At 37.4% G+C, this 13,129-nt stretch overlaps 1 protein-coding gene across 1 annotated transcript in view; it reads right to left on the reverse strand.

Moving 5' to 3' along the window:
• LOC117070259 (cytosolic carboxypeptidase 4-like) overlaps nt 1–13,129 on the reverse strand; it is a 403,714-nt gene that overhangs the window by 228,541 nt on the left and 162,044 nt on the right. Inside the window, exon 4 of the mRNA XM_033189113.1 lies at nt 11,916–12,079. Coding sequence (XP_033045004.1) covers nt 11,916–12,079 — 164 coding nt within the window. The remainder of the gene's footprint in view (nt 1–11,915; nt 12,080–13,129) is intronic.

The following is a 13,129-nucleotide window of genomic DNA, read 5'->3' on the forward strand; positions in this document are numbered from 1 at the left end:
AAGCCACATAATAAAATGATGAATGCCAAGTCATCATAAACATATTGACTCTAATTTAGTTTACATTCCTATTGTACTGAAACAATATTGGCTCATGCTAAGTTATCTTCATTTTCCAATAGGCTCATCTCTCACCACAAATAGAGTCAGTAAGTCTATGATGAGCTGTCAGAAGACAGTAGATATTTTTTCTGGCTTACTAGAACATACTTGAGGTCTGAATTGGACACACCTGTCTAAAGAAACTAAAAGGACCAAGCAGAGGTAATCACTTCTTTCTCCTGAAGTGTCCATGTCCAGAAACAGAAAATAGTACCTACTGGGATTCCTGGTAAGAACATTTAAGTCCCTTGTAAAGGGACATCTGGTATCAGATTCTACTTTGGATGTTGGATGTTGGTTTGACATCATTTTCCACATATCTTGACGTCCACTTCTAAACATATCTCTTTGTTTCCATCTCTCTTTTTCTCATTACTTGTTTACAACTCCTTTCTGTTACCTATGCACTAGTAAACTTCTGTTTCTTTATCATCTATCCAGTCAACATAAAAATAAAATTTAATTTTTATTCAGTCAAATACAAGCTGTTTGCCACTTAGCATAATTCAACTGCTTTGCCTTTTGTATCTTGAAGTCAGAATTGCAACCCTACTGCTGATGTTAGAATGTGAGGATGTCGGTGGCTGTACCTTTGAGAATAAATGTAGGATATTAGATCTGAAAGGAGATTCCCTAATGTTAAAGCCAAAAAATCTGAGAGTAAACAAGTTAAGACACCTCCATAGATTAACACAGCTTGTCATCCCAGAAATACTTTGAATCAGAATTAAAATTCCTTGAATTTAAGCCACATGTCTGTGATCTAAACTATGCTAGGGGTCAGGTGTGGTGGCTAACATCTGTAATCCCAGCACTTTGGGAGGCCAAGGCAGGAGGACTGCTTGTGCCCAGGAGTTTGAGACCAGCCTGGGCAACATAGTGAGACTCTGTCTTAAAAATTAAAAAATAAATAAATAAAAGAAGAGAAAAAAGAAAAAAAGAAAACTATGCTAGGTACTAATGTGAGAAATTCATGGAAATTTACAGGACAGCGAAAGCAATGATAGACTATTTCATCTTGGGTACAGTAGAATGTAGCTATGGTTCTTTACTTCCTTCCTTTCTGAGAGAGGGCAACTTGGCAATTGGCTAGGATAAAGAAATCAGGTAAAACGTGGAAATGTTCACAGAAACTTTAAAAGGCACCATCTTTCTTCTAAATTAGTAATCTAAGTTCAGGATCTTTCAAACCAAAAATGTAAACATTCTATGATGCTTTTTATCCCCATAAGGATCTCTTAGTTCAAATACCTTGATTTCTTCTCCTGTTCTTTAGCCTCCCTCCCTCTCTCCTTCCCTCTCTTCCTTCTCTCCTTTGCCTTCACTGTTGTATTTACACTTTTGTTTTCCTCTAGCACATCTGGTAGATTAGCTCTCATAGGTAAATAGCTTTGAACTAAAGGACTAGCTCTGTGGTAAGAACCATAGGTGTCACAGGTGTCAATAAAAAGAAATAAGAATTAGATAGAAAGAAGAGAAAGGGGTAATGCTGTAAAAATTAATGAAAAGTTATTGAGTTAACTTAGACCACCCATGCCAGGCTATTTGAAGCCTTCTTAAATGAAAACAACCGCTCCTGTTTGGGAATTTTCAAAAGTTTTATTTGCCTTCAATTTTTAGAATTAACAACAAAAGACAAGGGCTGGGAAGGGCTGCAGTTGCTACAGAGAATGGTAAGAGTGAGTTTCTTGATTGAAATCCTTTTCCAGGGACTGGTAGCCTATTCTATTTTCAGGTATTTATAGTTTCATAGGCAAGAGACCTGCAGTTCATTTGGTTGAGCCTGAGGCAAAGGCGAATGAGATCCCCCATGTTGACTGGCAATGTGTAAATCACTTAACTACACCTAGCAAGTCACTTAGATTCCCTGGGCTCCCATGGAGTCACTTGTAAAATAGGAATTCTTTTAGGTTAACTTTCATGGTTGTTATTAGATGGTAACATTTTGTAAGCAGCAAAGGCAATATGAAGAAAATGCACTTTCACTCCTTGGTGTCTGCAATCTTTTTCTCCTTTGTAATCGCCATGGGTTACGACGCATTCAACCTATAATGGTATACAATAATCTTCCCTGAATAGTATTAAAATAATCAAGGGATATTTATGGTCCAAAATGAACTCAAGTCTTTTGAATTTTAAAAGTTACCAAGAAACACACACAGATATACATGCACCCAACATATACTTTAAGGAACTGTAAAGATAAAAAAATTAATAAAACTAAATTAAGTTTAGATTATACATTTAATGCCCCCCCACCCCTGTCAGTGTTGTATGTTGCTGAACTCATAATCAGCATGCGTACACCATTAATTATTCTGCTTTGGTTTTCATCTATTATTCGAAAGGCTAAATATAATAAAGGATAAGAACTTGAGCCATGGAGTCAGTCAAAAGTAGATTCAAATGCCAGCACAGTCTCTTAAATATATTCATGACATTTGGCAAACTTCTTAGCCTCTATAAAACTTAATTTCCTTGTTTGTAAAAGGGAATGTTAATGATAGCATCTACCAGATGGGATTATTTATAGGATTAAGTGAGATAATATTTATAAAATGCTTAGCACAGCATCTGGTTCAGGGTAAGGCCCTAATAAATGTTTGCTTTATTATCTTATGTGTAAATTGACACACCTATTATTTACACAGTAGTATAGTAGTCCAGAAAATTATCAATAATGTTCTTTTTTTTTACTGCTAAGAATTTGAGTTGTTTAAAATTATGTGGAGAAATAAGTACTAGTTATATAAATATGTACATATTAAATATTCTTTTCTATTATGTTTATTGTCTTGAGTAATATTCTGTAAGCTGAAAACATAGGATCAAATGAGAGATTTTTATGGGCCTTTTTACAAACTGCCAAATTGCTCTCCAGAGAAAAGTAAACCAATTTACCAATAGTTGCATGATATTATTAAACCTCTTTCTTCACAGACACATGAACACTGGGTTTTCACTATTTTAATTTATCTATTATAGAAGAATCAGCATAAAATCATACCAAAATATATTTGATTTTGCTTTTCTTTAACAGCTAATGAAAGAAGGTTTCTGTTTGTTTGTTTGTTTTGTTTTTGCTATTGTTTTCCCAGCCTAAAATTAGCACTTCTTCTGGCCAATCAGTTCATTTGCCTTGACCAGTTAGGGAGCCATTTAATGTTTTAAAGCAGGATGTGATACTCATAATCTATAATGACTCCCAGGTGGAGTTCCATTCCAACATTTCCCTACATGTAGCATTTATTTGCCTGCAACTACAGAAAGAAGCTAAGAATATTCTCAGATATTTCCTACTACGGGCTAATTTTTTAAAATTTGAATAGAATTAAGATGACAGCAGACAATTAAAGAGAGTTATTACCAGAATAGTCATGTAGCATTAATTTGGAATTGATGGAAATGGAAAGTAAACTTGAAATCAAAGATTCTACTAAGACTCCATCCTTTGCTTTACTCTAATGGAATCTTTATGGGAACCATTGTCTCCAATCCCAAATTTCCCATTTTGGCCCATAGATATTAGTAGGGCACTTCCCATCTTCATTCACTTCTCCATGCCTGCTTTCCTTAACCTCTCCAACACAATCACCCCAACCTTGTACTTTCAGGTAAAAGCCAAAATACCATGAATTACTGAAGAGAAAGCACCACCTAAATCAGGTTACTTTCTATTAAAACAAGAGGACCTCTCTACATCCAGCTAGACCATAAAAGGGTTTAAAGAACATATAAACTCTTCATTATTGAATAATTGTAAGTCATGACAGAGCTCTCATGATTCAAAATGAATAAACAAAAAAATGAGGAAAAGAAGTTGGAAGAGCAGGAACAGGTAAGAAGCACAACCCAGAGGTGGTAAAACATCCTGCAAAAGTACAAGGAGGGCAATGCCTTTCCAGAAGCTTGGCAGTGGTGCACTTCAGGGGAATGACTAGCCAGAGGACACAGAAACAAGCATTATGGAGCCTGTATGAAGGTATCCGGAAAGTTGTTTCTCACAAAGGAATCTATGGGACGATAAATGAAAAGATAACTGATCCAAATGGAAAGTGAACTGGCAATAGTGAAAACATGAATAAAAGGAAACTCATGAAAGATGAGGAATAGGTGCAATGAAACCCAAATGTAAGTTGTAAATTCACCAAAATTAAAATATGTTATCAGCAAAGAGTAGAGAGTCCATGCTGCAGAAAATTGAATGTGTGAGGGCAAACTTGAGACAAACTTCCAGAATTTGATGAATTGGGGCAAGGAGGTGAAAAGGATTAAAGAAGAAGAGAGAACAGATAAGAGGTTAGAAAACAGATACCAAACACTTCAGAGGAAGATAATGAAGACGTGGGGTGGCATCACTGATCCTTTAAAATTGAGACATGTTTCAAGGGAATAGAATGTTCATAATTCAAAATCAATTAAAAGGAACTAAACCACACACACAAGAAAAAAGAAAGAAGGGAGGAAAGAAGGAAATATTTTTGATGTAGTAGAAAAATAATCTTTGTGTTAGGGAACAAAGAGAAACTACTACAACTATGAAGGTCGAAAAGACAGGGTGCAGCCAGGTGCAGTGGCTCACGCCTATAATCCCAGCACTTTGAGAGGCTGAGGTGGGTGGATCACTTGAGGTCAGGAGTTCAAAACCAGCCTGGACAACATGGTGAAAACTCGTCTCTACTAAAAATATAAAAATTAGCCGGGCATGATGGCAGGCACTTGTAATCCCAGCTACTCAAGAGGCTAAAGCAAGAGAATCCCTTGTACCCAGGAGGTGGAGGTTGCAGTGAGCTGAGGTTGTCCCACTGCACTCCAGTCCAGGGGACAGAGAGATACTCCCATCCCCTCCTCCAGAAAAAAAGAAAGAAAAGAAAAAGAAAAAACAGGGTACATACAAAGAAATAAAAATTAGGCTGGCTACCATAAGATTACATACCAGAGTAACTTTGGACACGTCTACACTGTTTTAATGTATTACCCATAAAATCTCTAGGCAGGGAATGTAGAATTCCTAGGCAAAGGGAAGAGAAAGATATTCACGTATGTATTAATATGCAAAAAACTCCATTGATTTACATTTTAAAAAAGAAAAACTATTTTTAAGGTGTTCTCTGAAAAATGTAAGATGAATCAACATTGAGAAAAAAGAATGAGGACATGATTGCATAGAATGGGTAGAGATGAGCAATGCAAGTAATTAAACACAAAGTTGAATTTTAAAATGATCTGAACATGATTATAAGACAATTTAAATGCCATAGGTAATTCTTATTTGGGAATATTAACATTGGAAAAATTAGATTTTTGTTTCAAATAAACAGAACACAGATGATTTTATAAGCAGTATGTACATGTTCAAGGTGCAGATGTATCCTAGGACATTTAAAGTGTTCCAGGTCATAGAACAATAGAGACCAAGTACAGACTTCACTCATTCACAAATATAGGCACAAAACTCCTCAGTGCACTGTACGTAACATCACTGTCTACATTAAAACAATATTTCACATCACAGCCAAATACATTTTCCTTAGAAATGTAAAGTAGCTGAATATTAGAAAATCTATAAGATTTTATTAATTCAAGTAAATAGTTATTTTTCTAGCTACTAAAGAAGTTTTTGATAAAAGTAATCATCCAGTCTGGACTTTGTTAAATTAATAAGCTAAAAAAATAGTAATAATGAAGATATCAAATATTAATATCAAACCAAGAGCCATTTCACTTAATTCTTAAATCATTTAAGCTTAGAGTCATTCTCATTTTGAAGTTACGTTTATGGTGAGGATGCTCATAAAATCCTCAGCCTTAAACACTGGTCTCAAAATTCTAGCCAAGATCATAAGATAAGAAAAAGAAGTAAGCAAAGCTGATGGTCAAAATTTATAAATGATACTGTTTTCTATCCAGACAAACAGAAAAATCCATGGAAATACTTTTAGGTATAACTAGAGAGTTCACTGAAGTTGCAAATAAATATATAAATAACCCAGACATTTCCTATATAACTAAAACAAGCACTTAGAAAAATACACTTTTTAGATTAACAAAACTTTTTAAAATATTGAAATGAAAAGTTTTTGATGATATATTCAGGAACTACATAAAAAGGATACAAAAAGAATCCCTACAATACTTTACTGATGAACATCAAAGCAGATCTGAATAAGTGAATAAAAATATCAGATTTTACAAAAGTAACATAGACAAGCAGTCAATAAACCAAAAATAGCTATAATTTTAATATTACCTGAGTTAAAATCCTAGTGGCAACTAACAACTCATTATAGAGTGCATCGGTGAAAATAAAGAAGGGAATGTAGCAAAACACATTTTTAAACAAATACTAATGAGGTGGTGTTTGCAACATCATACATTTAGATTACAAAGCTACAGTATTAAAAACTATGTGCTCTTGGCAGACAGACTAATGGAACAGAATATAAATCCAAAAAATATATCCAGGTACATGCATGTGTATATACTATGTAATAAACTGGCATTACTCATCAGTAATAAAAGGTGGATTATTTAAAAATACAAAATGATTCAATAGTAAAAATGTAAAAGAAATTATAATATATAAATATACTCACTATAAAACTATCTGCCTACCTCGGTTCAATAACAGATAAACAGTGGGTGTGAATTTATCTGTTATTAAACTGAGGTAGATAGGTTTATCCAAGGCAAGAGAAGCAAAGAAAAGAATTGATAAACATAATTACTTGAAAGCAAAAACATTCAATGTCAATAAACCACATAAAAAATGTGAAAGGTAAATGACAATTTGGGGAAAATATTTGCAGCATGCAAGACAAACAGAAGTTGAGTACCTTTAACACAGAAATTAAAATTAAATGTAAATATAACTTCTTTAAAAAAAGGAATGGTTAACAGAATAATGCACAAAGACATGATTAGGAAATTTATAAAAAAGAATATTCATGATATAGGAGGATTTTTATCTGCATCAGAAAATAGCAAATTCTGAATTAAAACAGCACCCCATTTTCTCCTAAAAATGGCAAAGGTTTTAATATAGAAACAACCAGTGTTTATAAAGCTGTAAAAAGAAGAACTATAGTACATTGTTTTTTGAGAGTACTGTATGTCTATTTATCCATAGGTAAAAAATATAACCTAGGAATAAGTTCAAATAATTTATTGTCCGCATGATGAATGTAGTTAATGACAATATATTATATTCTTGAGAAATGACAGAAGAGTGGATGTTAAATGTTCCCACCACAAAAATGATAATTTTGTGGGGTGATACATAGGTTAATTACTAGAATTAGCCATTCTACAATGTATATGTGCTGCAAGGCATCATATGGTACACAATAAACACATACAATTTTATCTGTCAATTTAAAACAATAAGTTGATTAAGTTAAAAATGAGAAAAGGCCGGGCGCGGTGGCTCAAGCCTGTAATCCCAGCACTTTGGGAGGCCGAGACGGGCGGATCACGAGGTCAGGAGATCGAGACCATCCTGGCTAACACGGTGAAACCCCGTCTCTACTAAAAATACAAAAACTAGCCGGGCGAGGTGGCAGGCGCCTGTAGTCCCAGCTACTAGGGAGGCTGAGGCAGGAGAATGGCGTAAACCCAGGAGGCGGAGCTTGCAGTGAGCTGAGATCCGGCCACTGCACTCCAGTCCGGGCGACAGAGCGAGACTCCTCCTCAAAAAAAAAAAAAAAAAAAAAAAAATGAGAAAAATAATTTAAGATACTTCACCAAAATGTTGACAGTAGTTATCAGTATGATGAGACAGGGATGGGGCGCTTTTGTCTGCCTTCCTAATTTCATTTTCTCATTCTAAAGAACAAAATTGTACTTTTACAAATGAAAATCAAGCACCTTTTTAATTATTAAACATTTTTTTCTAAGATCTATGTAGAATTTTTATTCTTTTAGTGTGTTTATGCAGATACTAAGGTGAGCCCAGGCTAAAGCAACAGGACTATAATTTCGGAGAACATGAGAGATATTGAGCCATTGCTGAGGCACAGCTCTGAAGCTCTGAGCTTTAGCTTTCTCTTGTTATTAGTGGAGGGACAAATGGAGGGTGGGGGCTCGGCTGAGAAGAGCAAGAGGCAGTGGAGGGATACAAATCCAGATGAACAGTGGCTGACTCGGCAAAACTTAAATGACTTTGCAAAAGACCTGTCACAATGGATAAACGGCTCCTCCTGAAGAAGCAGCTTAGCATTCCTGCAGTGCACACACAATTATTTCCAGGGATAAGATTGAGAGGAAGGAGAAAGCAAAAGGAAAGGAAAGATCAAAAGATGCTTTCATGAGTATGCAGACATTTCTGAAATGAGCAACTGGGAAGAAGGGGACTGCAAAAGGAAACCCACAACAAAGCATGCATGTACTTCATTTTTTTTTTTTTTTTTGCTTTTTTTTATTATTTTATTATTTTTATTTATTTTTATTTTTTTTATTATACTTTAAGTTCTAGGGTACATGTGCATAACGTTTATATCATGTATAACTCCCCAATGCAATCCCTCCCTCCTCCCCCCTCCCCCTGATAGGCCCCAGTGTGTGATGTTCCCCTTCCCGAGTCCAAGTGATCTCATTGTTCAGTTCCCACCTATGAGTGAGAACATGCGGTGTTTGGTTTTCTGTTCTTGTGATAGTTTGCTAAGAATGATGGTTTCCAGCTGCATCCATGTCCCTACAAAGGACGCAAACTCATCCTTTTTTATGGCTGCATAGTATTCCATGGTGTATATGTGCCACATTTTCTTAATCCAGTCTGTCACAGATGGACATTTGGGTTGATTCCAAGTCTTTGCTATTGTGAATAGTGCCGCAATAAACATACGTGTGCATGTGTCTTTGTAGTAGAGTAATTTATAATCCTTTGGGTATATACCCAGTAGTGGGATGGGACCCAGCATGTACTTCATTTTAAGCGTCAGTCACTAGGCAAACATCCGCTATCTCTGCTCTTCTGCTCTTGAAAAATGGTGAGTTTCTCTGTGGATATTGACTACACTCTAATTGTTTTTACGGTAAATGAAGCATGAAACCTATTGTCAGAAAACATGATGTCCACAGTGTGCAGCCACACTTTGTCTTCCTGGCTGATCACTCCCAAGGAGTTAATGCTGTCTGTGTGCCTAGGAGAGGATGCAGTACCACATCCTTGCAATTTTTTTTTTTTTTTTTTTGAGACAGAGTCTCCCTCTGTCACCCAGGCTGGAGTGCAGTGGCACGATCTTGGCTCACTGCAACCTCCACCTCCTGGGTTCAAGACGGGGTTTCACCATGTTGGTCAGGCTGGTCTTGAATTCCTGACCTCGTGATCGCCTGCCTAGGCCTCCCAAAGTGCTGGAATTACAGGTATGAGCCATGACACCCAGCTATTCTTGTATTTCTTTAGGGCAGACCTTTGGAGAAGAGCCCCCACACCCACCTTGTTATTCATAATTGCTTCCGTGCAACAACAACACAAATCTTCTTGTAGGATGCTGGAAACCCTGTTATATCCAAGGAAGAGGCAGGAGGGGAGGAGGGTGGTAGAGGTCTCCTCTTTAAAACATACACAGATTTGTGTTGACAAACATTGGTTATACTCTTTGTATTACAATAAGAATCCTGATACCAACAAAAGTTCTAGGATTCACTCTGCTGATTATTACATCTTAGGATTTAACTTCATTCTTCAGAAACTAATCAAATGGTTCTCAAAAAACCTGTTGACAGTTTGAAACCAGCAGATTTTATAAATGTTCTCTCTGTCATCTTTTTGTGACCATAAGCTTATTGGCTGGAATATTTTTGGGGTCAAGAAATGCTCAGGGTGATCTCCCTCACAACTATGTAGTTTTCAGGTCCTTTTGGCAAGAATCACAATCTGTGTGGTCAACTGCTTCGTAACGAATAGGAAAATATATTACCATACAAATGTCTGGGTGAAATAGGTAGTTTCCCTCCTGCTGATCTCCACCAAACTCCATGCCTGGCAAACTTAATTCTAATCTATTCAAAGTAGACATATTAATCACATCCTGTGTTCAGGTATCCTGCCCTTAAGGAGCTGCACCAGCCTAGGAAAGGTCAGAGGTCATGGGAGGACCTCTAGCTTCAATCCCCTTGGTCAGGGTGCAATTGAAAAACTAATAGTTGTGTGAAATGGTGTGGAAAGGTGGGGGCAAATAATACTATCTCCTTATAATAACCTATATAGCAGCCATTGTATTTGAAGCCTGACATCAAATTCTTTAGACTTGAATTAGAAAAGGCATTTCTTTGATAGATTTCTTTTTGTTCCAGTTTGCAGGCAACTAATCCTCACTGCATTGGATCAAACAGATGGGCACAATCAATTTGATGAAAGCAAGCAATGACAGTTCTGCTCAATCTTCCCTCAATGAGCAGCAGAGGAGAAAGGGGGAAAAAGGAAAAGAAGGAAAAAAAAATCCAGGCATGCCTACACCCAAGATAGCTTAGTAAAGGAAAAAATGAAAAGACAAGTTGAAATATATATGCTGGCAGGTGGAAGTGCTTGCTGTCAGAGGGAGAGTCTGAAAACACCACAATGATGCCAAACACATGAAGCCTTCAGACACTGAGGGGTGTTGAAGGGGCCAGGGCAGGCGGAAGCGGTTGTGATGTCAAAAGAAATCAGCAGCAGCAGCTCTATGGAGGAAAGAGCCCTGCACTTAAATTTAAGTTTCTGTAGTCTATGGTCTATAGCCCAGTGTGGTGAGCAAGTTAATTACTGCATTTAGATAATCAAGTTTCAGAAAACCAGAGCCTTCCAAAGCAGTATTAAAGCATACTGCTACATCTTTCTAGGCTTCACTGGCCATTCGGTAAGAAGTCACACTGCAACAGCCACTCAACAGGAACAGGAGGAAAATTCATGAAAGTGAGCTAGAAATAAGATGGTCCCAGGATGAATGGCTTTCTCTCTGCCTTTGGACATGAAGTACATGACCAGATGCCTCCTCATTTACCAGGAAACACTTTCCCAACAGCTCAATTTCCCCATCCATTCTGACACTCAAAGTGTGGGCAATGACTTAGCTGCCTTTGGCTTCTTGGACTCCCCTCCATCCTCTCTCCTCTCACATGCCCATTATTTCTTCCCCCTCTTGTCCCCTGAATTTGTTTTGGTCAAGTCTAAAATATTTCTCAACAGGAAAGAGCATCAAAAGGGCTCATTTGGATAACGGTTCTCCTTCCCTTGGCTCATTAACAATCCCCACGATTCTCAGAGATCCAGCCTTTCCCTGCTGTGGCTGGGAGTCTGGTTCTCTGAGCCAATGCGTTAATCATCTTCAAGTGGTTCCCTTCATCTTCCAAGAAGGAACTATGGTGTTTGAGAATGGGAAGAGAGTAAAACATTTCTTGTCTCCAAGTGCCTAGATATTGCCAATGAGATTGCCATTGTTTTTTTCTGAGTAATGGCTCAAAAACGTTATCTGTATACATATAAACACAGAACTGGCAAATATAAGTGTATGTAGATATCCATGTGTGTCACCAAGCCACATCTTCTTTATCATAAGTAAAATACGTTACCTAGAAATATGTATAAATACATATAGTTTTAGATTTGCATATATGTGTATGAACAGGCAGCACCCTCTTTATCATCAGTAGGAAAGGATATGTCCCTGGTTTTGGTCATCCAATAGGGCCTAACTGCACCTACCTTTACTTGGCAGTTCTCCCGTATTTTGTCTGTGTAAAGACCCCTAGGTCCACTCAACTTTCATTACTGAGATATTCAACAATGGAACCACCAAGGTCCAAATTTCTCTGAGCCCTTGGGAGCATCTTACCGCTGGAGGTGCTGGTCCAGAGCCTCCTCCTCAGCACTCAGCAGAGTTGCAGCTCGAGCCAGGAGCTGATGGCTGCAGCTGGCAGATTTGAGCTCCAGGATGAGGAGGCCCAAGCAGAACATGGCTCCCATCTCCTCCAGTTCTCTGGTACCAAACTGTAGACCCTGCCAGTTAAACAAAGCATTAACCATGACAATGTATAATGGGAGCTGAGTGGTGGTGACACATGAAGATTGGGAAGAAGGACTCCTACACACAGGCCTTTTTCAGACAGTGAGAATTAATTATATTTGTCAGTCGCTGTCCATCGTGTTCTGTTGTGTGCATTGTGGATTGGTGGTGATGTCAACATCCAGGGTTCCCCAGAAATATCCCCATGACAATAATGAGCTGGTAGGGGTTATAAAGGGAAGCGGGGTGCATGGAGATCCAGGAGTCTATCCCCTTCCCACATGATGGTCAAAGCAGCATTGCTTTTATCTGTATTTTTACAAAGGGTTTTTCACTGCTGAAAAAAAAGTTCATGAACAGTCTTACTAAGAGATGCCTTTTCCTTCCTCTGAATTTATCAGCCAATGGAGAAGAGTAGGGGAAATCTTTCATATATAAATACTGAACACTGAAACTTTTAAAAAAAAAGAAAAAAACAGCATTCATTTAGAACCCCCTATTCAGCTGTACTCAGATATCCTTGAAAGCAAAATCATGACATGTACTCTATAGTATAATTCATGAAGAAACAGATAATAATAACAATTGACAAAACTTAATTGATCACTTACTGCATGCCAGAAAACCTTCTGAGCTCTTTGATTTTCATTAACTCAGTGGATCCTTACCAAAGCCCTATGAGGTAGAGATTGTTCTTTTTTTCCATTCCACAGATAAGGAGATGCAGACTTATCAATACAACTAACTTATCCAAGGCCTAGCATCTAGTAAGCACCAGAGGCTAATAAGTAAATTCAGGCTCGACTACTCAACATAAAAAGCTGTGTAGCGACTATAAGAGACTCCACTGTGGTGAGCTAGAAAGTGTGTGGTTTTTGAAGTTAGATCAGACTTAAGTGTGAATCCTGGTTTCACTAGTTTGTAACTGTGTGGGCTTGGGCTCAGTGAATGCTATTTGCCTTGATTTTCTCATCTGTAAAATGGAATCATAATTCTCCCTTTCATACCTAGGCATCTGGTGATAAGGAATATTTCACAGTCAC

The sequence above is a fragment of the Trachypithecus francoisi genome, unplaced genomic scaffold, assembly GCF_009764315.1.
Source record: "Trachypithecus francoisi isolate TF-2019V2 unplaced genomic scaffold, Tfra_2.0 Lachesis_group3, whole genome shotgun sequence".
Taxonomy (NCBI): domain Eukaryota; kingdom Metazoa; phylum Chordata; class Mammalia; order Primates; family Cercopithecidae; genus Trachypithecus; species Trachypithecus francoisi.